Source organism: Ahaetulla prasina, chromosome 15, assembly GCF_028640845.1.
Source record: "Ahaetulla prasina isolate Xishuangbanna chromosome 15, ASM2864084v1, whole genome shotgun sequence".
Classification (NCBI taxonomy): domain Eukaryota; kingdom Metazoa; phylum Chordata; class Lepidosauria; order Squamata; family Colubridae; genus Ahaetulla; species Ahaetulla prasina.
Genome location: NC_080553.1, coordinates 4600206 through 4625500, shown reverse-complemented (window position 1 = coordinate 4625500; position 25295 = coordinate 4600206). Strand labels below are relative to the sequence as shown.

Below are 25295 nucleotides of genomic sequence, written 5' to 3'. Positions count from 1 at the left end.
GAGGGCAGGACAAGAAACAATGGTTGGAAACTGATCAAGGAGAGAAGCAACCTGGAATTAAGGAGTTAATTGTCCTAAAAGTGAGGACAATTAACCAGTGGAACAGTTTGCCACCAGAAATCGTGGGCGCTCCATCACTGGAGGTTTTTAAGAGTCTAGACAGTCACTTATCTGAAATGTCAAAGGTTCTCCTGCTTGACCAAGGGGCTGGACTAGAAGACCTCCAAGGTTCCTTCTAGCTCTATTCTATTGTATAATTCACCCGTAGAATTACACAGGGAGTATTACACAGATAAACAAACTCTGCAATTTTAAACCAAAATACCATGAAGCTTCTGCCACCTGCAGTTAAGCCAACTGGGAAAATAAAAACACGCAAACATTTCAAAAGAGTGGGCTTATCTGCAGAGGGGCTTATACGCAAGCATAGGGAGTAATTGATTTTAATCTGCTTTAATCTTGGGCTAATCTAATCTGGTCTCCTTGGAGGAGGAGGAAGGATTCTCTGGAAGATGGGAACATGCACAGACAGTGCTTCCGAGCGCCTCCAAAGGATGCCTTTCCACAATTTATTGGATTATTTATATTTTAATATTTTAATTCATTTTAAATCTGGCCACTTTATAATATGTTTGTTTTAATTTATTTTAATATTGATATTGTGATTTTTACTTGGCTGTACACCGCCCTGAGTCCTTCGGGAGAAGGGCGGTATAAAAATTGAATAAAATAAATAAATAAAATAAATAAATTTAATATTTGTTTTTATGGAAAGAAAATGTCAACATCACAACATCTATAGACGATGCAAAACAATCAACCAGCCCCAAAAGAGAACAAAAAGACTCAGTATCCAGATCAGCAAAGATGAACTTCAAAGTTAACTTCAGACCAACAATCAAGTAAACAATACCCCAAATCAAGAAACTGCCAAAGAAGACAACAGCAAACAGCCCAACCGAAGAATCTCTAATATCACCCCCACCAAAACTGATGGGGCAAACCACCAGAATATAAACTGGCAGCAAACTGCCTCCTTACTGGCACTGATGATGTTACCTAGTTGGGTAATGAAACACCTGCAAGAAAACAACCAAGCTCAGAGAGCACAAAGGACCCCACAGCCCTCCTTCTCCTTCTCTGACACTCCACAAACCCCCTTTCCCTTCCAGAGCTGATGATGTTACCTAGTTGGGTAATGAAACGTCTGAAAGAAAACAACCAAGCTCAGGAAGCACCATGGACCTTATAGTCCTTCTTCTCCGTCACTCCACAAACCCTGTTATGAAACGACTGCAAGAAAACCACCAAGCCCAGAGTACACCAACGACTCCATAGTCCTCCTCCTCCTCCTCTCAACAAAATCCATCCCTTCTAGAACTGATGATGTTGGGTAATAAAACGCCTGCAAGAAAACTAGGAAGCTCAGAGAGCACCAAAGACCCCTCATGTTGTGTCTTGTCCGCTCTCACCGCAGCCGGGGTCTGCTTATCTGCTCCCGAACACGGAGGAATGTATGCCTCCCGGCCCCAGTCCTGGCTCCATGCCCAGACAAGCTGCAGAGGAGGGGGCATCTCCCGGTCCCAGCCCTGGCTCCATGCCCAAGCAGGGTGCAGAGGAGGGAGTATCCCTCGGCCCCAGCCCTGGCTCCATGCCCAGGCAAACGGAGCAGCTAGACCCCTCCCCCTCCTCCACAGCATGTGAGCCTGAGGAAAGTTTATTTCCAACAGCTGCTGATTGGAGTGACCCTCGCATCAGAAGATTGGATAGGCGGAGGCAACAGAAGGAAGGGAGGGGCAGGCCTTAATGAGTGCTGAGTCATGGAGCCACACCCCATGGCCTATATAAAGGATCTGCTTTCTGGCAGTCTCTGAGTCAGGCAAAGTCGAACTTATCTTGCTGAAGTCACTTACTGGTCTCCTGCCTGCTCTGAGGACTTTGCTAGGACTTTGGGCAGAGCTGCAGAGGCAAGCCTGATTCGGATTTCCCTGACCCGGCCGTCAGCGGAGGAGTGGGACACGACACCTCATGTCAACCCTGAGCTACTAATATTCTTTCTTTAGTTAAAGAAAAAGTCACTTGCCGTGGTATAGTATATGATGACATCATTACTGCTCATGTTCCCGTGAAGGATATGTTCTTTCAGGTGTTGAATCAAAGTTCCCTGCAGGGACAAATAAAATAAAAATAAAAACGAAATAGAGAGGAAAGAGCTTCAATTGCATTAGAAAGCTAAAATGAAAATTTAGTCTCATTTGCATTTTAATTAGCAAAACGGAATCAAGCCCTCAAATAAGTAACCATTTGCACACCAAATATTTCACAATGATTCTGGAGCATTAAGCTTGCTCACAGTCTAGCTTAGGTGCACGGGATCAAATCCTGCAACGGCCACAAAACGGTTCACGTACAAATATGGATAGAGAAATCAAATGGGTCCATTTCAGGTTTCAATCCAGGGCAAACCACTTATTTTATTTATTTGTATCCCATCTTCATTATTTTTAAAAATAACTCAAGGCAGTGATTACATCCCATATTCTAACTGCCTCCTCCTATTTTCTCCACAACAACCCCCTTGCCAGCCACTCAGCTGGCTTTCGTTGCTAAGGTAGAACTAGAACTCACAGTCACCTGGTGATTGGCCCAACATCACCCAGCTGGCTTTCGTGGCTGAAGCAGGACTGGAACTCACAATCTCCTGGTGATTGACCCAAAGTCACCCAGCTGCTTTACTACATGCCTAAGGTGGCGCTAGAACTCACTCTCTCCTGATGATTGGCCCACAGTTTACTTCCATTCCTAAGGCAGGATTAGAACTCACCATTTCCAGAACTAACATCTTTTAAAACATAATTTGCAACTTGATATACAGTTATTTGAATTTCTTAAATCTTACGAAAGTGACCACGTCTCTCTCTCATATGTGTATTATATTACCATGTGTATCTCCCGTACTCCTAATATCCATGTGTTCCATCATTATCATCTTCATTTAACGACCCCATAATCCCTTGCAGGGTGGAGTCTGGGCAGCTGGATGGAGCTAGCAGAGTGTTTAAATGGCCGGATGCCCTTCCTGTCGCTAGTGCAGAGTTTCGTTCAGCAGATATATTCTCATCGTGCCCAGAGAGAGAAATATCTGCCTCTACCTAGGATCAAACTCACAGCCTGCCAATTGTGAGGCAAGAGCTCCACCTCTAGGCCACCGCACCACTCCAAATATCCATGTGTTCCATGCCGTACGTGAAATAAATGAACGAGGGACTCACCCCTGCAGAGTGCACCATGCACTTCGGGGCACCCGTCGTGCCCGAAGAATACATGATAAAAAGTGGGTGACTGAAGGGGAGCTGCTCGAACTCCAGCTGGGGCGCCTGGTCTCCTTTGCCTGTTCCAAGAAAATCTTCTAAAAACACGCTGAGTGGAAAAAGGAAAGAAAAGGGTGAAAATCAGAAATCCATATTACTAAGATTTTTCTATAACCCATTAATTTTATTGATTAGCCCTTGGGCCATATCGAAGTGCACATTATTACTAAAATTGGAAAAAAGCAATTTAAAATGGAATTAGATAAAATACAATTTAAAATGAAATGGATAGATTAATGCTTGAAATTAAAGAAAAGGAAGAAACTGAATACTTTTTAACATGGGACTCATTTTATCAATGGAAAGCAAATAAAAACAGAAGTTAGAAATATGGAAATATAAGAGAAGGACTAATTTTATAAGGAAGGTTTATTAAAATAGATAAGCAAATACTACAATTATTATGAGATCAGTACCAACGTGATGAATACTATTGTAAATATGATTATTATCGCTCAAAATTATATATACACAGACAACACACAGTTTATTTAGAAATGGAATTTCTTATATACAACACAACTTTTTAAAACTCAAAAAAAATGAAATTGGAATAAAATAGAGTCTAAAATGAAATTGGAATAAAACATAATAATTTAAGATTTAGATAAAATATAACAACAACAACAACAGAGTTGGAAGGGACCTTGGAGGCTTAGTCCAACCCCCTGCCCAGGCAGGAAACCTTACACCACTTCAGACAAATGGTTATCCAACATCTTCTTAAAAACTGCCAGTGTTGGTGCATTCACAACTTCTGCAGGCAAGTTGTTCCACTTAATAATTGTTCTGACCGTCAGGAAATTCCTCCTTAGTTCTAAGTTGCTTCTCTCCTTGATTAGTTTCCACCCATTGTTTCTTGTTCTACCCTCAGGTGCTTTGGAGAATAGTTTGACGCCCTCTTCTTTGTGGCAACCCCTGAGATACTGGAAGACTGCTATCATGTCTCCCCTGGTCCTTCTTTTCATTAAACTAGACATACCCAGTTCCTGCAACCGTTCTTCATGTTTTAGCCTCCAGTCCCCTAATCATCTTTGTTGCTCTTCTCTTCATTCTTTCTAGAGTCTCAACATCTTTTTTACATCACAGCGACCAAAACTGAATGCAATATTCCAAGTGTGGCCTTACCAAGGCATTATAAAGTGGTATTAACACTTCACGTGATCTTGATTCTATCCCTCATGTTTATGCAGCCCAGAATTGTGTTGGCTTTTTTAGCAGCTGCTGCACAATGCTGGCTCATATCTAAATGGTTGTCCACTAGGACTCCAAGATCCCTCTCACAGTTACTACTATTGAGCATTTTAGGATTTTTTGCCTAAATGTAGAACCTTACTTTTTCACTATTGAATTTCATTTTGTTAGTTAGCGCCCAATGTTCAAGTCTGTCAAGATCCTTCTGTATCTTGAGCCTATCTTCTAGAGTGTTGGCTATTCCTGCCAGCTTGGTGTCATCTGCAAATTTGATGAGTTCCCCATCTATCCCCACGTCCAAGTCATTGATGAAGATGTTGAAGAGTACTGGGCCTAAAACAGAGCCTTGGGGTACTCCACTGCATACCTCCCTCCATGTGGATGTAGTTCCATTGAGGACTTACACATTGAGTGCGGTTGGTCAGCCAGTTACAAATCCATCTGGTGGTGGTGCTGTCTAACCCACATTTTTCTACTTTATCTAGTAGTAGGTTATGGTCTACTTTATCGAACGCTTTACTGAAGTCCAAGTAAATTATATCGAGAGCATTCCTCTGATCCACTAATTTTGTCACTTTGTTAAAGAATGCAATAAGATTAGTCTGGCATGATCTGTTTTTGACAAACCCATGTTGGCTTTTGATTATTACTTTGTTTGCTTCTAGGTGTTCAGTGATTCGTTGATTATCTTTTCCAGAATCTTCCCCGGTATTGAGGTCAGGCTGATAGGTCTGTAGTTTCCTGGATCTGGTTTTTTTTTTCCTTTTTTGAAGATGGGAACTACATCAGCTCTTTTCCAGTCCTCTGGCAGCTCCCCTGTGCTCCAGGATCTTTGAAAGATATAGTTCAGTAGTTCTGAGATCTCGTCTGCTAGTTCCTTCAGAACCTTGGGGTGTAATCCATCCGGTCCTGGTGATTTGAACTCGTCTAGGGTAGACAGGTGTTCACTTACCATTTTCTTCCCTATTTTAACTTGAACAGAACAGAACAGAACAGAACAGAAGAATAGAATAGAATAGAATAGAATAGAATAGAATAGAATAGAATAGAATAGAATAGAATTTTATTGGCCAAGTGTGATTGGACACACAAAGAATGTGTCTTGGTGCATACGCTCTCAGTGTTCTTAATCTTGTTTTTTGTGGTGCTATTTTTGATAGGTTGGATTGTTTTTTCCTTTTGTGTAAAGACAGATGCAAAAAATGAGTTAAATAGATCTGCTTTCTCCCTGTTGCTTGTCACTTTCTCCCAACAATGGGCCAATTGTTTCCTTGACTTTTTTCTTGTTTTTAACATGTTGGAAGACGCTTTTTTTTTACTTTTGTCGCTAGCCTTTGTTCATTGCGAGCCTTAGCTTTCCTCACTTCATCTTTACAGGCTCGGGCTATTTGCTGATATTCTGCCTTTGTTATTTGCCCCTCTTTCCACTTTTTATAGTTGTCCTTTTTGTCTTTCAATTTAAAATTATACCTTAAGATTTTTCTATGCAACCATCAGCACGCCAAAGCAAGGTCAGCCTTGGGAACTAAAAAGACTCTCAAGCTAATGCAGAAAGTCCTCGACTTACGACCACAACGGAGCCCCAAATTTATGTCGCTAAGTGAGACATTTATTGAGTTTTGCCCCATTTTACGACCTTTCTTGCCACTGCTGTTAAGTGAATCCCTGCGGTTGTTAATTTAGTCACACTGTTTGTTAAGTGAATCTGGCTTCCCCTTGGACTTTGCTTGTCGGACGGTCGCAAAAGGGGATCACGTGACCTTGGGACACAGCTGCGGTCATAAATGTGAGTCACTTCCGGACCTCCGAACCTTTCGTCGCGAGCTTAAAACGCATTTATTCATCTGCGCAGGACTGGGTTAGTTTTTTTTAATTTATGGGTTTTAATTGGGTTTTTATTATTTATTCTAAATTTTTAATTTCGGCCAATTGAATAAGTTTTTTAATTGTATTTTAATTGTGTTTATATTGTAATATTATTGTGTATTTTATTTGGCTGTGAACCGCCCTGAGTCCTTCGGGAGAAGGGCGGTATAGAAATTTAAATAATAAATAAAATAAATAAAAATTTACTGAGCGTTTTGATCACATGACCACGGGGATGCTGCGACGGCCGTTAAGTGTGAGAAACCGTCATAAGTCACTTTTTTCAGCGTCATTGTAAAACGTCGAATGATCACTAAACGAACTGTTGTAAGCTGAGGGCTACCTGTACAGGTATTTATTACTCCGCTTACAACCATTCATTTAGTGACCAAAGTTATGGTGCCACTGAAAAAAGTGACTTTCAGACCAGTTCTCGCATTTACGACTGTCGCAGCATCTCCGTGGCCACGGGATCAAAATTTGGGTGCTTGGCAACCAGCGTGTTCTGCAGCATCCCTGGGGTGATGTGATCTCTATTTGTGACATTCCCAGCTAGCTTCCGACCAGCAAGGCCAGATTCGCTTAATGACCATATATGATTTGCTTATCCACCACAGCAAAAAAACAGTCTTAAAATTAGGCGCAACTCATTTAACAACCACCTCAATTACCAGTGGAGGTGTGGTCGTAAGTCAAGAACAACCTGTACTTTTATGATCAGGTTATATCGGAAGAGAGTCTTGCAAATCAGTGGAACAACTTGCTTCCAGAAGTTGTGGATGCTCCAACACCAGAAGTTTTTAAGAAGAGGTTGAATAACCATTTGTCCGAAGTGTTGTAGGGTTTCCTGCCTAAGCAGGGGGTTGGACTAGAAGACCTCCAAGGTCCCTTCCAACTCTGTTACTCTAAATCTAAAGCCAATTCCCATGATATTCTTCAAAGCTTTATACCTGTTCGGGATTCTGGAAATATCTATGGATTCTCTTGAAGATACGTAGGGGATGACAACAACTTTTTTCAGATCTGGAAGTCCTAAAAGGAAAAAAGGATCAGAAATGCAAAGATGATCAAATAAGCAACAGCATTTAAGAGTTATATACCGCTTCATGCTGCTTTTACAAGCCCTCTCTAAGCTGTTTACAGAGGTCCTCATTTAGTGACCAACCTTCCTTAGGATGGAAGGCAAAGTCATCCTCAAGCCAGACAGGATCAAACTGCTGACAGTGGGCAGAGTTAGCCTGCAAGACTAACTCTGCACACCATGGATGGATGGATGGATGGATGGATGGATGGAAGGAAGGAAGGAAGAAAGGAAGGAAGGAAGGAAAAGAACACTAGCAATAGTCCTTAAAGCCCTCTCTAAACAGTTTGCAGTGTCAGCCTATTGCCTCATTTTAGTGACCTCGGAAGGATGGAAGGCTGAGTCAACATTAAACCAGTCAGTATCAAACTGCTGACAGTGGGCAGAGTTAACCTGCAAGACTGCATTCTAACTAGTGCACACCATGGATGGATGGATGCAAGCAAAGAAGGAAGGAATAGCCCTTAGACTTATATACCGCTTTATAGAGCTTTACTGCCCCCACTAAGTGGTTTACAGTGTCAACACATTGCCCCCAACAATCTGGCTGAGCAGAATTAGCTGCAGTCCTGCATTCTAACCCCTGCACCACCAGGGCTCCTTTATGTTGCATTCATTACCTTGCATTGTTTTGTGTTGCATTCAGACACAGCAGGGAGAGGCATCCTTTCCAAGCCTGGGAAAAAAAACAACCCAGCCGATTTACCTTTGACAACACTCTGCAGCTTTTCCAGGTGATTGTGGCGTTTCCCGTTGTAGATGACGGCTTCGACGGAGAAGATTAACTTGGGTTGAATTTGGGAGAACCGATCCAGGACGCCCTGCGGGGAGAAGGTGGGAGAGAATTCAACAAATCTGGGTGAAAGGGTCAGCTTTTATTTACAGGCAGTCCTTGACTTACAAGCATTCATTTAGTGACCGTTTCAAAGTTACAATGCCACTGAAAAAAGTGACTTATGTCTGTTTTTTTTCACACTTACGACCTTCGTAGCATCTCCGTGATCAAAATTCAGACGCTTGGAAACCGGTTCATATTTATGACCGTTGCTGTGTCCCAAGGTCACGTGATCCCCTTTTGGCAAGCAAAAAAATCATCGGGGACGCCATATTCACTTCACAACCAGGTTACCAATTTATCAACCGCAGGGATTCACAACTGTGGCGAGGAAGGCCGTACAAGGGGACAAAAAAAACTCACTTCAAAAAATGAGTTGCTTAACAACCGAAATTCTGGACTCCCTTGTGGAGGGCTATCTGTATTTACTTGATTTTAAGAGCCGGCCATCTCAGCAAATGATTGTGTGCGCAGCTCATAATTTTCTCCAGGTTGTCCTCAGATGGACCACAGCAAATCTAGCAAATTCCTTCCATGCAGAACAGAGACGGGACTCAGCGGTGCGAGATGAATCAGAGACGGAAGAGTTTTAGTTTTAGTGAGAGGTTAAGACTCGAGCTATGAGGAAAACAAATTCTTAGAGGAGTGGAGAAAGGCTAAAACTATAGTAGTGGCCAAAATTATGGAAACCTTTTGGAAAAAGTGTATTTTCTAAAACTAGCTAATAACACGCTAATAATAAGGGGCATGCATAAGAGCACCAACGTGCCTACCGTTCCTGTCCTAATGTTCCCTCTGATTGTATCCAATTTCATATAGTTATTACATACTTATGATTATAAGGTAAAAGGTAATGGTTCCCTTCGCACATACGTGCTAATCGTTGCTGACTCTAGGGGGCGGTGCTCATCTCCGTTTCAAAACCAAAGAGCCACCGCTATCCGAAGACGTCTCCGTGGTCATGTGGCCAGCATGACTCAACGCCAAAGGCGCACAGAATGCTGTTACCATCCCACCGAAGGTGGCCCCTATTTTTTCTAGTTGCATTTTTACGTGCTTTCGAAACTGCTAGGTTAGCAGAAGCTGGGACAAGTAACGGGAGCTCACCCCATTACACAGCAGCACTAGGGATTCGAACCGCTGAGCTGCCGACCTTTCGATCGACAAGCTCAACGTCCTAGCCCCCCTATACTTATAATTATATTTATGCTTATATATCGTAGTTATTTCATGCTTATGCTTATATATACTGTTGTGACAAACAAACAAACACCACTTTTTTTTGAGTAGTACCGTAAAATTATATCAATGGCATGATAATTTAATCAAGAATGTAATGCAATAACTTTTATGAAGGATTTGCTATTAGAATAGCAGTTGCAGCATAAAGAAGAAAAGTGAAACACGTAGAAAAAATGAAATATACAAAAGTTATCACCATGTCAGTTAATACTGAGGTGGGTAACGTTACTGTCAGCCTCCGCTTATTACTTTAAGTGTTTATTTACTTAGTAGAGTGTGTAACTGTTTTATCACTGCGTTAAATGTTTTATTGCTATTTGTTGTCAGGCGTGATTAATGGGGTTGTGGCCCTTTAAGCGTTCTGGCTGCCATTTGAAAGGAGGAGGGAAGAAGAATTCAAACAGACTCCCGCAGATTTAATGACCACTGCATGCCAGGCATACCAACCAGAAGACAGACAGAGGAATAACATCGGGTACCTCGTGGCCAAAGAGGAGAAGGACATTGGACTACAACTGTTTGACCTTTGGAGGGAGGAGGGCTGAAAAAGCGGAAATGTATCTGTAAGCCATATCTACTTCCAGTTCTAGCTTTCCTTCTATTGCAATCAGACGTGCTCAGTAAAAGTTACGTTTCTCTATAATCAAATGGAGTCAGGGTTATCCTTTCTTGAGTATTGATCGGAGGCAATCAGACATTTACTATGAATTATGGCCTTACAACGTCTTCCTGTGGAGTGAACCAAGTCTTTTAGTTCTGCAGCTGTTATATTGTGAAACCAAGATTGAGGGATTGCTTCAATTAACTGGGTTTTATTGCTGGGTCGCTTCTGACTAACAAGTTTCTTTAGTCGGCTCCATAGATTTTCCATTGGATGAAGCTCTGGGCTATTCCCAGGCCATTCCAGCAGTGGAATAGGATGATCTTGAAACTCCAAAAAAAAAAAACCAAACCAAAAAACCTGGTGTTATTAGCCATCAGACCTCAAAAATATATTTTTCCCAAAAGGTTTCCACAATTTTGGCCACTACTGTATATGATGAAAGGTTGCAGGAATTGGATATGGCCAGCCTAGTGAAGAGACTAGTCAGAATCTAGAAGTATTTGAAATGTGGATTTACAGACTGCTGTTACGTATAAGTTGGGTTGACAAAATCAGAAATGAGGAGGCAATAAGCCGCATGGGGAAGCCAAGGGAAATCGTGAAAACCACCAAAAAGCGAAAGTTAGAATACTTTGGGCATGCGATGTGGCACCTGGAAAAACACGGCATACTTCATTTAATCCCCCATGGAAAAATTGATGGCAAACGAGGTCCAGGCAGAAGAAGAACATCATGGGTTCAAAAACTAAGGGACCGGTTTGAGCAAAACTCAACAGCACTTTTTCGTGCAACTGTTGATAAAAATAGGATCGCCAACCTCCAATGACGGATATGGCACAAGGAATCATCTACTGAAAGAAGGACTGGGGGGGACATGATGGCAGTATTCCAGTAATTGAGGGGCTGCCACAAAGGGCAGAGCTCAACTTATTTTCCAAAGCATCCACAGGCCAGACAAGAAACAATGGATGGAAACTAACCAAGGAGAGAAGCCACCTGGAATTAAGGAGAAACTTCCTGAGAATATTTAATCAGTGGAACGGCTTGCCATCAGAAGTTGTGGGTGCTTCATCACTAGAGGTTTTTAAGAAGAGACTAGATAGCCACTTGTCTGAAATGGCATAGGGTCTCCTGTTTGAGTAGGGGATTGAGCTAAAAGATCTTCAAGATCCCTTCCAACCCTTTTATTCTACGTTCTATAATTATCTGGGTACATTAACGTAAATTATTAAAAATTTGGGTGCTCCATCACTGGAGGTTTTTAAGTAGAATAATAATTTTATTATTATTCTATTATACTATACTCAGACAAGGCAGGACCAGTAGTAGAGACCATCGTGTGTCTTGGGCACAACGTCCCAGTATGTGTCTCGGTATGCAGAATGGGTCTTTTGTTCAGCCCCGTTCCACCATTCATGGAACTAGATGTCCACCTTCCAGGCATCTCCAGAGCAGCAGAAGACAAGCCATGTTAGAATCACTGATTCCCACATTGCAAGTTTGCTTCCAGTTTGCATATGAAGGACTTTTAAAATTAAATTCAGCTGAGATCCTAAATTACACACACACACATTTATGTGAACTGTGACTATAAGCATCAGATAATTCCCCCCCCCAAAAAAACTCAGTCTTTAGCTAAAAACAGTGGCGTTTGACTCCCCTCTTCTGATGATACCATAAAAGTCAACTCTGAAGTCTACAAATCGTCCTTGGCTTATGAATTTCCACTGCTAAGCAATGCAGTCATTAAGCAAGTCACATCTGATTTTGCAGCTTTTGCCACGGTCTTTAAGCAAATCTCACACTTCTTAAGCGAATCTAGTTTCTACCATTGATTTTGCCTGTCGGAAACCAGCGGGGAAGGTCACAAATATCAACAGCCCTTAGATTTATATGCCGCTCCACAGTGCTTTCCAGCCCTCTCTAAGCGGTTTACAAAGTCAGCCTATCGCCCTCAACAATCTGGGTCCTCGTTTTACCAACCTCAGAAGGAGTGGAGGCTGAGTTAACCTTGAGCCTGGTGAGATTTGAACTGCTGGCAGTTGGCAGAGTTAGCCTGCAATGTTGCATTGTAACCACTGCGCACCATGGAAGGAAGAAGGAAAGGAGGCAGGCAGGCAGGAAAAAAGGAATAGCAATAGCAATTGCACTTATTTATTTTATTTATTATTTATTTATTTTTCACATTTATATACCGCCCTATCTCCCTAGGGACTCAGGGCGGTTCACAGGCAAGTAAAAAAAATATAAATACAGACTAAAATAACAATTAAAAAACTTATTCTAAATAGCCGAATTATTAAAAACAATATAAATGATTAAAACCAGTAAATTTAAAATCTAATCCAGTCCTTAGACTTATATACCGCTTCACGGTGCTTTACAGCCTTTTTACAGAGTTTACAGAGTTTACAGAGTTTACAGAGTCAGCCTCTTGCCCGCAACAATCTGGGTCCTCAATCTCAGATCCACCAATCTCAGAAGGACGGAAGGCAGAATCAACCTTGAGCCGGTGAGGGTCAAACTGTTGGTAGTCGGCCAAATTAGCCTGCATACTGCCTTCTAACCACTGCGCCACCACTGCTACCATAGCCATCACGTGACCCCCAGACCCTGCAATCACTGTATATACCTGCCTATTGCCAAGTGTCCAAATTCTGATCACATGTTATTGAGGTGGCAAGTTACTACTCCACATCATTGTAACTTTGGTTGTTAAAATGAATGGTTGCAAGTTGAGGACTACTGGTATTGCTTTGCCCAAAAGGAATTTGCCCTTCGTTAGACGGTGCAAATGTAGGAGGGGGATTTGGGAATGAAGTGCTTAAGTGAGGGTCACTCACGTTGACGCCAAAATCCGGCGACGTGGCACTCCAGATGGCTCCGATGCTAGCAGAGGCCAGCATAGCTTCCACGGCATGGATCCCGTTGGGCAGGTAACCTGAAACGATTGCAAAAATGGAAGAGGGAGGATGGATCTTAGCTTAAGTCACCCAGCGATCAAGAAAGTAAAAGCCACATGAGATCAGATCATCCAAAGCAGGGGTGTCAAACTCAAGGCCCGCGGGCTGGATCCGGTGCTTAAATCTGGCCGATAGGGGCGGCCTGGAAATAACAAAAGAACTGGTCCATGGTCCCTGTGGCAGCCAAAATGGGATGCGAGGGGGGGGCGCATGGCATCCCATGCAGCCCATTTTCGGCCTGGACGGCCTCCGGAAGCATTTGCCAGCCAAAACAGGGTGTAGAGGGGGCACATGAGGCCCCTGCACGGCCTGTTTTGGCTAGCAAAGTGCTTCAGGAGGCCGTCTAGGTAGAAAATCAGCTGTGAAAATGCTCCCTGGCCAGTCCGCAGAGACCTACAAGGCTGATCTGGCCCTCAAAGAAATCCAATTTGACCCCCCTGGATCCAAAGGCCCCCAAACCATCTGTGATGCCTCCTACCTGCTAAGTGTATATTGCATCATCACTTCTTCCTGCTGAGTCCCCTGACAGGTAACGCAACCCAGGTGAGTTGCACAAAGGCAAGAAGTTTGCACAACCCCAAATCAAGGCTGGGAAGAGGAAGGGGAAGAAGCCCCACATCTTCCCCTTCTCTTTTAAGAAGCCCACAAACCCATCCGGCTAATTAGGAATAAGAACCAGCAGCCAGGAGGTTCCTCAAGATCCTGAGAAATTTTTAGGTTTGGGGCATTCTGGAGCCCTCAAGGGGGAGCCAGGAATGGTTGCAGGCACCCAACCCCCAAACTGGTCCTTCGGGCTCAGTGGCACGTTTTGAAAACCAACAGAAACCTGAGTTTTATCTCCTTACTAGGCCAAGAGATAGTCCTCAGATCAGGCCTGGCTGGTTCGAGCCACAAAGCCAAGATGGGTTGTGAAAATCGTAATGAGTAACTTGACAATCCTGCTCAACCAAGACCAGAAAAATCATTACCTGGATTTACAGGTAAATCCTCCAAAATGGGACCCCCAGCATTTCCATCGCTCAACAAAATGTTACGGGAACCATATCTGATTTTATGGCCTTTTTACACACGGCCAATCATTGCCGTTGTTAAGTGAATCGTATGGTCATTAAGTGAATCCAGGTTCCGTGAAGCAAATCGTATGGTCATTAAGTAAATCCATTGAGTTTTTGTCGGAAACTGACAGAGAAGATCACAAACGGAGATCACGTGACCCCAGGACACTGCAACTGTTGTAAGTGTGAAAGTTTTCAAATGCCCAAATTCTGACCATGGAGATACTGCAACCGTTGTATGAATACCAGTTGTAAGTGTGAGTGCCAGCTGTAAGTCACTTTCTTTGCAGATGATAGTAAGCTGGCAGGAATAGCCAACACCCTAGAAGATAGACTCAAGATCCAGATGGATCTTGACAGGCTTACTAAGCAGTAACTGTGAGAGGAAACTTGGAGTCTTAGTGGACAACCAATTAACTACCCTGTTTCCCTCGAAATAAGACATCCCTTGATAATAAGACCAATCGGGCTTTTGAGCACATGGCAATAAGGCCAAGCACTTATTTCAGGGTTTGAAAAAATATAAGACAGGGTCTTATTTTCGGGGAAATACGGTATGAGCCAACAGTGTGCAGCAGTAGCAGCCAAAAAAGCCAATGCAATCCTAAATTGCATTAATAGAGGTATACAATCAAGATTAAGGGAGGTGCTAATATTACTCTATAAAGCCTTAGTAAGACCATACCTAGAGTATTGCATCCAGTTTTGGTCACCGCAATGAAAAAAAGATATTGAAACTCTGGAAAGAGTGCATAGAAGAGCAACCAGGATGATGAGGGGACTGGAGGCTAAAACATATGATGAACGGTTGCAGGAACTTGGCCTGGCTAGTCTAGTGAAGAGAAGGACCAGGGGAGACAGGATAGCATCTTCCAATATTTGAGGGGCTGCCACAGAGAGGAGGGGGGTCAAGCTATTCTCCAAAGCACCCAAAGACCAGATAAAGAATAATGGATGGAAACTGATTGAGAGATTCAGCCTGGAAATAAGCAGAAATTTTCTGACAGTGAGAACGAATCTACCCATAGAACAGAAGTTGCCTTTAGAAGTTGTGGGAGCTTCATCACTGGGCGCTTTCAAGAAGAAACTCGACTGCCATATGTCAGAAATGGTGTAGGATCTTCTGCTTAGGCGGAGGGTTGGGCTAGGTGACCTACAAGGTCCCTTTCCAACTCTGTTTTTCTATTCTTTGGTGTTACAACTTCAAACAGTCACTAAAGGAGCGGTTTTACAGCAAGGACCACCTCTAATGCACATGACTCTGAATTCAGTGGAAAACGCTAACTCGTCTTCTAACCTTACTTTGGAAGCATCCCAAACCTGCTCTGAAACCGTTCCAGCAAAATCAGATATCATGTGCAAACGAACCCACTGGATGAACGAGGACGAGGCATAAATATGGATTACGTGGCCACATTTTTTTGCGGGGGCAGTTCCCAGCACACACACACACACACGTACGTTACTCAAGACCTTCTCAAAGGGAAAAACCCAATGTAACCTGATGCAAGAGGTCTCGATGGCTGCATTGCAACACAAGGAACAATGGGGCAAGGGATCCTATGACCCAACAACAGGTCAACCACAAGGTATCAACAGCCCTTCTTAACTTTTGAGGACAGAAGAGGTCAAACGGAGGCCTGCGGTTTGTGCAAGAGGTGAAGGTGTACTGGACAGCAACATGACTGGCAATTTTCCTCCTATGGGAGGTCCTTGATGCTCTCTGAGCTTGGTGGTTTTCTTGCAGATGTTTCATGACCAAACTAGGTAACATCATTAGTGCGTCGCTACCTGGTTTTGTGAAGAAACACCTACAAGAAAACCACCAAGCTCAGGGAGCACCAAAGATCCCACAGTCCTCTTCCTCTCCTCTTCCTCTACTCCACAATCTCCCTCCCTTCGAGTGCTGATAATGTTATCTAGTTTGGTCATGAAATGTCTGCGAGAAAACCACCAAGCTCAGAGAGCACCAAGGATCCCCACGCAATCCTCCCCTTCCCACCTCTTCCTCCACTCTGCAAACCCCACTCCCTTCTAGCACTGATGATTTTACCTAGTTGGGTCATGAAACATCTGCAAGAAAACCACCAAGCTCAAAGAACTCCAAGGACCTCACAGTTCTTCTCCTTCTCCTTCTCTTCCTCTCTGCAAACCCCCACTCCCTTCTAACACTGATGATGTTACCTAGTTTGGTCATGAAATGCCTGCAAGAAAACCACCATGCTCAGGGAGCACCAAGGACCCCACAATCCTCCTCCTCCCCCTCTCCCCACAAACTCCACTCCCTTCTAACACTGATGATGTTACCTAGTGTGGTTAATGAAACATCTTGCAAGAAAACCACCACACTCAGAGACCAGCAAGGCCCCCACACTTCCATCCTGATCTACAAAGGTTATCTTCTTCTAATTTTCTTCCTCTTCTTCTTTCATTCTGGACATCGGAAAACCCCGAGCTCCACCTGCTGCCCAAACATGCATTCTTGAGGCCCTTTCAGAAGTTATAAATGTAATTTCTATCCCATAATTGCTGCCATTTTGCTAGTTCTATCATATAACCAAAATTTTTTTGCCCAGGCTATCATTGTTTCCTTCACTTGTTCTTCTTCTAATTTAATACTCAGTAAATGGCTATATAGTTTTTTTTATCCTCCTCTCTTGTATAGAAACCATATAATTTAGCATCTTTTATCATATGTGGTGGACATGTGTAGAAACTAAAAAATATTGAATAAAAATATGTATGTGGTTGGAAAAGATGATACAACATATTGATTTGAAACCTGAAATATTTCTGTTGGGGATCTTACCAGAAACTTATAGTAAAGAAAATGTATATTCATGTAATAACCGCAGATAGAATTGTATTTGTACAAAATTGGAAAAGTGAAGAGATTCCTACAGAGGAGAATATGATAAGGAAAATATTAGAATGTGCAGAAATGAATAGATTAACACAGGCAATTAAAGAGAAAGAACAAACTGGTTATTATGCGATATGGAAAATATTTAATTGTGATTAGAGGACAAATATAATAGAGTTAATATAGTTAAGCAAATTAAGAAGAGGATGTAAAGTATTAGATATTTAACGTATTGGTATTAAGTTAAGAATAGATTAAATAATGAATACGATTGTAAATTTTAACTGTTATTGCACAAAAATTGGTACCCAGACAACACATGGATTATTTGTACTAAAATAAAATTTAAAAAAAATAATAATTTTACGCGGGAGAAAACCCGAATAACCAAAGAGATATATATATATATATATATATATATATATATATATATATATATATATATATATATATATATATATAAAGTTACAAATGTGTGGCCCCACTCTCCGCCCAGAAGGTTCAGCAAAGTCTTTCTTTGGTTAAATGAGACCCGTTTTTCACCTGTCATTTATTGCAAGAGTTTTGATTTCAAATGACCCATCAAGTTTTTCTTGTCCCATCTCAGCAACACTTAGCTAAAAGTCACCTAACCTGTCTTTCATGCGCCTGTTCCTTCCTGTAAAGCTTCTTTCAGAAGGTCGGATCTGATGTTTGCACATCCTGGTTGAAAGAAAAAATTGCTGGAAGGAGAATGGTGGACTCACCCACAACTCGGTCTCCGGGCTGCACCCCCAACTTCCTCATGGCCGCAGCGTAGAAAGCCACCCGGTGCCTCAGGTCTTCAAAGGTCACTTTTTCGATCTCTTCCTTGCCTTCCCCTGAGGGAACAAGATCAGGTCCAGTTGCAGGTTGGCAGCAAGAAGTCAAAGCAAATAATATATTAACCCAGTGGTGAAATTCAAATTTATTTATTTTTTTAGTAAAAAAGTTTTATTTTTACAATCATGTCAAACAACTCATTCAATGTACAGTTATATACATTTAGTCGGGCCTGCCCAATCACCACCCCCCTTTTTAACACTCTTCCCTCTTCTACCTTCTTTTACTTTCCAGACCTTCCTCTCCTTCTCTTATCTACATCCTCTCCTCCCTCCACCCTACACCTTCCTTCTCCCTCTTCTACCCCTCTTCCTTCCTCTTCCCCTCTTTCCTACCTCCTACTCTCTCTTTTCTCCCTCCCCACCGTTCTAAAATGGTAACTGGGCAGGCCCGACCCTACATTAATTATATTTATACATCTTCAATAATCCCTGTACATTCACCATCACTCCATCTCTAGCCTCAACCCCCCAATTCCCCTCCCAAAAAAATTCAATTTTTTTTACTACCAGTGCTGTGGGCGTGGCTTGGTTGGTGGGGCAAGGGAAGGATACTGCAAAATCCCCATTCCCTCTCCACTCCTGGGGGAGGGATACTGCAAAATCCCCATTCCCACCCCACTCTGGAGCCAGCCAGAGGTGGCCTTTGCCGGTTCTCCGAACTACTCAAAATTTCCACTGCCGGTTCTCCACAACCTGCCAGAACCTGCTAGATTTCACCCGTTTCACTCCTTCAAATTTAATCCAGGATGGGTTTTTTTTTTCTAATAACTAAGACAAGAACAGGCAATGTGTCCCGATGGTTCTCACGCAATGTTACTAAATCAACGCAACACAACTTGCAAAATTCTTTGGCTGGAGGAGGAGATGGCAGAGAGGTGGGTCTGGCTGGGGCTTAAAAGGGTTTTTAGCAGCCTGGAGAACATCCAGGTGTGCAAAGGATCTGAATGCAAGATGCATGAACAGCAGAGTATATCTGCAGCGGTACTTGAAGGAGTGGCCCAAGAAAGTTTGGGGCGATTATGGTGTGGGGAAGAAGTACCCTAGCCTTCTGCAACTCCAGCTACCAAGGGAGAGAGCGGGGGGGGGGGGGAGAATCCGGACACCCCCAAAGAAAAAAAAGAGACACACACAACCCCAGCATGCACAACGGCGAGAGGTTTTTGGGAGACAGGAAGTATTCCTGCAGCCTCTAATGAAAGAACCGTTGGATTGGGTGGAGGAATGCTTGAGAAGGATTTGAAGGGAGGGAAAAAAAGGCAGGGGTGGGAGACCACAAGGAAATCCCACCTTGTAAACCAGAGAGGGGTTCCTAAAAGATAACTGGAAAAATTATTCCCGCATGACTGCTAATAATTATGATGAGGGAGAAAGAGGGAGGGAGAGAGAAAGAGAGAGGGGGGCAGGAGAGGGAGGGAGAGAAAGAGAGAAAAAGGGAGAGGGAGAGAGAGAGAGAGAGAGATGTGAATAGTTATAGATCCAGCAATTATGAAGATTCACACAGGGGACTTACGTGCGGCATACAGGGCAATTTTATCGTTCTCCTCATGCTTCAGGAGGTTTTCGGCATAGTTTAAACGGCTGCCTTTAAACCATTCGGGAACATCCACGATGCTCTTGGAGGGATCGATCACCTGGTGGGAATACATCCAGCATCCTTATTCTGCAGCCATGTAGGGCACAAAGGATCAATATTATGGGGGTCTTTTTCTGCCCCTCCTCACCATCCGGGGGGTGGGGTATGTGCTCCATTAAGTCCAGTTAGCTGGATGCATTTTTCCCCTCTCAGGATCAGACTGGGTTATTACTGGGATGGGGCACCACCAAGAAATCCAACCGGATGGGCACATTTTTTAAAAAGTCCTTTGGAAGAAGGCATAGGTTGCCTTCTGCTAAGAAAACTACAAGTAGTCCTCAAACTTCTGACCGTTTGAAGTTCTGACAGCACTAAAAAGAGTTACTTACAACCAGTCCTCGCACTTATGGTTGCCACAGCATCCCCACAGTCACATGGTAAAATTCCGGGCACTTTGCAACCGTCACACATTTAAGATGGTCACAAGTCCCATAGGCACCATTTGAGAGTTCCCCAGTGGCTTCTGACAAGCGACATCAATGGGGAAGCTGCAAACACGCCATGGCTTGCTTAACAACTGTGATTCACTGAATGACCATGGCAAAAAAAGAGGCCATAAAATCCAGCGATGCCTCACATAACACCACTCAATGGTGAATTTTCCAATTTTTACTGCGGTCGTAAGGTTAAGGACTACCTGTAGAGAGCCTTCCAACTTTACCTGACCTGGGAAAAAATGCTAATTAAGGCCCAAACTCTTCATACGTGAGTGAGTGGCTTTTAGGAAACCTCCAAACCCAATCGGAAGTCAAAAGACCCTCCTGGTACAAAGCCATGCCAAACCAACTCTTTCACGCATGGCTGAGAACACAACCTACGTCCACCAACTTCAGCAGAGCTTGGACTCAAAAGTCAACTTTTGAGTCAACAAAGGTCTTGTTGGGGATCTACAGAGCTTCTTCCATGATTGTCTCAAAAGTGCTTTTTCAGGAGGCAACTGGACTTTCTTGTTTTTTCTTTTGAAGACATTTCAAAATGTACTACATCCTACAACATCTTGAGTCTCCAAAGACCTATGCAAGGGTCCTTTTTGTAGACTTTAGTTCAGCATTCAATACCATCATTCCAGACATTCTTCTAACTAAGCTAAACCAGCTACAGGTACCGGAACAGGCTTGTAAGTGGATCACAAGCTTCCTAACAAACAGGAAGCAGTAGGTGAAGCTAAGCAAGATCACATCAAATACCTGTACAATTAGCACAGGGGCCCCCCAAGGCTGTGTGCTCTCCCCACTTCTCTTCTCTCTGTATACCAATGACTGCATCTCCAATGATCCATCTGTTAAGCTACTGAAGTTCGCAGATGACACAACAGTGATTGGTCTCATTCGAGACAATGACGAATCCGCATATAGGCGAGAGGTCGAACGACTAGCCTTGTGGTGCAACCAAAACAATCTGGAACTGAACACACTCAAAACCGTAGAAATGGTGGTAGACTTTAGGAAAAACCCTTCCATACTTCCACCTCTCACAATACTTGACAACACAGTATCAACAGTAGAAACCTTCAAATTTCTGGGTTCTATCATATCGCAAGATCTCAAATGGACAGCTAACATCAAAAACATCATTAAAAAAGGACAACAAAGAATGTTCTTTCTGCGCCAACTCAGTAAGCTCAAACTGCCCAAGGAGCTGCTGATCCAATTCTACAGAGGAATTATTGAGTCTGTCATTTGCACCTCTATAACTGTCTGGTTCGGTTCTGCAACCCAACAAGAAAAACACAGACTTCAGAGGATAATTAGAACTGCAGAAAAAATAATTGCTACCAACCTGCCTTCCATTGAGGACCTGTATACTGCACGAATCAAGAAGAGGGCCGTGAAAATATTTGCAGACCCCTCGCATCCTGGACATAAACTGTTTCAACTCCTACCCTCAAAACGACGCTATAGAGCACTGCACACCAGAACAACTAGACACAAGAACAGTTTTTCCCCGAAGGCCATCACTCTGCTAAACAAATAATTCCCTCAACACTGTCAGACTATTTACTGAATCTGCACTACTATTAATCGTTTCATAGTTCCCATCACCAATCTCTTTCCACTTATGACTGTATGGCTATAACTTGTTGCTGGCAATCCTTATGATTTATATTGATATGTTGATCATCAATTGTGCTGTAAATGTTGTACCTTGATGAACGTATCTTTTCTTTTATGTACACTGAGAGCATATGCACCAAGACAAATTCCTTGTGTGTCCAATCACACTTGGCCAATAAAAAATTCTATCTATCTATCTTCACTTCTCATCCAGGAAGTTTCTTCAGCTCTGACTGGATGGTGGGGAATGGAAGGATTTACATTCCTTGCAGACAGCTGGTCATTTCCATTCTTTTGGAGGGTTGTTGAAGCACTTGGAGGTTCACCTGTGTCCTCGGGGTGACATAGTGCAAATGGTTCCTGTAGTCTGCAATTTTTCCTCTGGAAATCCATTCCTACTCCCACATCATTCAAAGGGTCTTCATCCCAAATTGTATGGCTAAAAGTCTGTAGAGATTATCAGTCATCCAGGTGCATTTTCAGGTAAACCCTCCAAGTCCTTCTAGGACCCTCTAAAAGGATGCAAATGACCAGCTGTCTGCAAGGAGTATAAATCCTTCCATTCCCAACTATCCAGTCAGAGCTGAAGAAGCTTCTTGGATAAAAAGCAAAACGTCTTCAAAAAAAGAACAAGAAAGTCCAGTTGCCTCCTGAAAAAAGCACATTTGGGACAACCATGACCTGGATGACAGAGAATCTCTACAGACTTTCTCCCATGGAGGAATTGTTGAAAAAGCCAGGAAAGTGGAGATATTGATTTGTGCAATGTTGGCAATGACCCTGCCATCCTTTGCTCACCGAAGCTGGAGAAGACGACCTATAATGAGGTGGATGGTCACATCCATCATCTTCTGCATGACTCAGTCCCCAGTTAGCCTGAATAATCGATCGATCGAAAAACAGCTGTGTCCCAATCTCTAAGGGGCTGCCACAAAGAAGAGGGAGTCAAGCTATTCTCCAAAGCACCAGAGAGGGCAGGACAAGAAACAATGGGTGGGAACTAACCCATTGGGAGAAGCAACCTGGAATTAAGAAGCTTCCTAACAGTGAGGACAATTAACCAGTGGAACATTTTGCATTTAAGAAGTTGTGGATGCTCCATCACTGGAAGTTTTCAAGAAGACATTGGACAGCCATTTGTCTGGAATTGTATAGGGTCTCCTGCCTGAGCAGTGGGTTGGACTAGAAGACCTCCAAGGCCCCTTCCAGCTCTGTTATTGTCAGCTTACCTCATCATAAAGCCGAGAAAAGGCGATCCCGCTGAATTTCCAAAACTCTGCCCAGAAATCCGAATAATGCTGTACAGACCACTGGTAAAACTCGCTGTAGTTGGCTGGAAGGAAAACAAAGACCCCCAGTTAAAACCGCAATCCATAATTATTTTCTACAGAAAAGACCATTTAGATGGTTGCCTAAACTGGCAGAAACCTTTCAACTCAGTTTAGACTCTACAGTAGTGGCCAGAATTATGGCAACCTTTTGGGAAAAGTGTATTTTCTAAAATTGGCTAATAACAACACTTTTTTTGGAGTAATAGTACCGTAAAATTATATATCAATGAAAAGATAATTTAATTAAGACTGTAACGCAATAACTTTTCTGAAGGATTTGCTATTAGAATAGCAGTTACAGTATAAAGAAGAAAAGTGAAACACGTAGAAAAAACGAGATATACAAAAAATGATCAACATGTCAGTTAACTTCATTGGATAACCTTTAGCATGAATTACAGCCTTACAACATCTTCCCATGGAGTGAACCAAGTCTTTTAGTTCTGCAGCTGTTATAATGTGAAACCAAGATTGAAGGATGGCTTCAATTAACTGGGTTTTATTGCTGGATCGCTTCTGACTAACAAGTTTCTTTGGTCGGCTCCATAGATCTTCAATTGGGTTAAGAAGGTCTGGGCTATTCCCAGGCCATTCCAGCAGTGGAATAGGATGATCTTGAAACTCCCAAAAAAAGTGGTGTTAATAGCCATCAAACCTCAAAAATACACCTTTTCCCAAAAGGTTTCCACAATTTTGGCCACTACTGTACCACTTTCCTCCTTTTTCTCAAAGAAAGCAAATTAAAAGCTGTTCAAATCAACCCCTTTGACAAGTTTTACTCTCCATCTGCTCGCAAAAGCAGCATCAGATGCAGAAGGCACCTGTCTGGCCTGAATTTTTTTAAAAAAATTATTGCTTCCATACTTGCTTGTTGGCAACAAACAGCTCCCTTCTCTCTCTCTCAAGCACCTTTAATGCAAAGTCCAATAAAATCAGATAAATAATTTCTTTCAAGCTAATGCTTGAAAGGAAGGAAGCCAAAAAAAACCCTCCAGTGCTATTTTTCTCTTAATGATTTAGCGGTCAATTGATGGTTCCATCTTGGCTTCTGACTGGGCCCCCAGGCAAACAAACCAGATCTCTGAAATTACTAGAGCAAACTAGAGATTGCTTCTGGTTCTTTGCTCTGCTTTTAGTTCCCTTGGGGAATAACAAGGAAGAGCTGCATAACTGAGAAGGAAAAAGGGGGGAAAAGAGGATTATTTACAAAAGGGAAGTTCTAAGTAACTATCGCGCGGTGCCAAGGGTACCTCGGGGCACCCCAGTTCTGCTCCTCTCCCCCTTAAAGTTGGCCTGTTAGCACAGGTAATTCTTGATTTACAACAATTGAGCCCGACGTTTCTGTTGTTAAACAAGACAGCTGTTAAGTGAGGTTTTTTGCCACAGTTATTAAGTGAATTGCTGCAATTATTAAGTTATTAACACAATCTGAAATAAAATTTAATATCGCACGGTACTTAAACAAAATGGTTCGGTTGAGACCAGCATATATGGGACTGATTGAGGTAGATACCGAAATATTTATTTATTTATTTATTTATTTATTTATTTATCATATTTGTATACCGCCCTATCTCCCTAGGGACTCAGGGCGGTTCACAGGCGAATAAAAAAGTACATATAAATACAGAATAAAATAACTGTTAAAAAGCTTATTCTACATGGCCCAATTTTTTAAAAAACAATATAAATAATAAAACCCATTAAAGCCAATATAAAATTTAAAATCTAATCCAGTCCTGTGCAGATGAATAGATGTGTTTTAAGCTCGCGACGGAAGGTTCGGAGGTCCGGAAGTTGACGAAGTCCTGGGGGGAGTTCGTTCCAGAGGGTGGGAGCCCCCACAGAGAAGGCCCTTCGGTCGCAGCAGGCGGTCCCGTAAATAGCCCGGCCCTATGCCATGGGGGAGCGCTGGTTACCAAGACCTTGAAGTGCACCCGGAAGGCCACAGGCAGCCAGTGCAGTCTGCGCAGGAGAGGTGTCACATGGGAGCCACGAGGGCTCCCTCTATCTCCAGAGCTGTGCTGGAACTGAACTAACTGAAGCCTCCGGATGCCCTCAAGGGGAGCCCCATGTAGAGAGCATTGCAGTAATCCAGACAAACATGAGGCGTGAGTGACCGTGCATAGGGCATCCCGGTCTAGAAAGGGGCGCAACTGGCGAACCAGGCGAACCTGGTAAAAAGTTCTCCTGGAGACGGCCGTCAAATGATCTTCAAAAGATAGCCGTTCATCCAGGAGAACGCCCAAGTTGCGCACCCTCTCCATCGGGGCCAATGTTTCGCTCCCAACAGTCAGCTTCAACTGCAGCTGCCTGTACCGGGGTGCCGGCATCCACAGC

General features: G+C 42.9%; 1 protein-coding gene across 1 annotated transcript in view; it reads right to left on the bottom strand.

Annotated features, from left to right (window-relative positions):
* Positions 1-25295, bottom strand: part of AACS (acetoacetyl-CoA synthetase) — a 59312-nt gene that overhangs the window by 27464 nt on the left and 6553 nt on the right. Inside the window, exons 2-9 of the mRNA XM_058158474.1 lie at positions 22854-22957; positions 19448-19568; positions 17821-17934; positions 13037-13134; positions 8219-8333; positions 7382-7463; positions 3273-3420; positions 2084-2164 (exon numbers count right to left, since the gene is read on the bottom strand). Of these exons, the coding sequence (XP_058014457.1) occupies positions 2084-2164; positions 3273-3420; positions 7382-7463; positions 8219-8333; positions 13037-13134; positions 17821-17934; positions 19448-19568; positions 22854-22957 (863 nt within the window). The remainder of the gene's footprint in view (positions 1-2083; positions 2165-3272; positions 3421-7381; positions 7464-8218; positions 8334-13036; positions 13135-17820; positions 17935-19447; positions 19569-22853; positions 22958-25295) is intronic.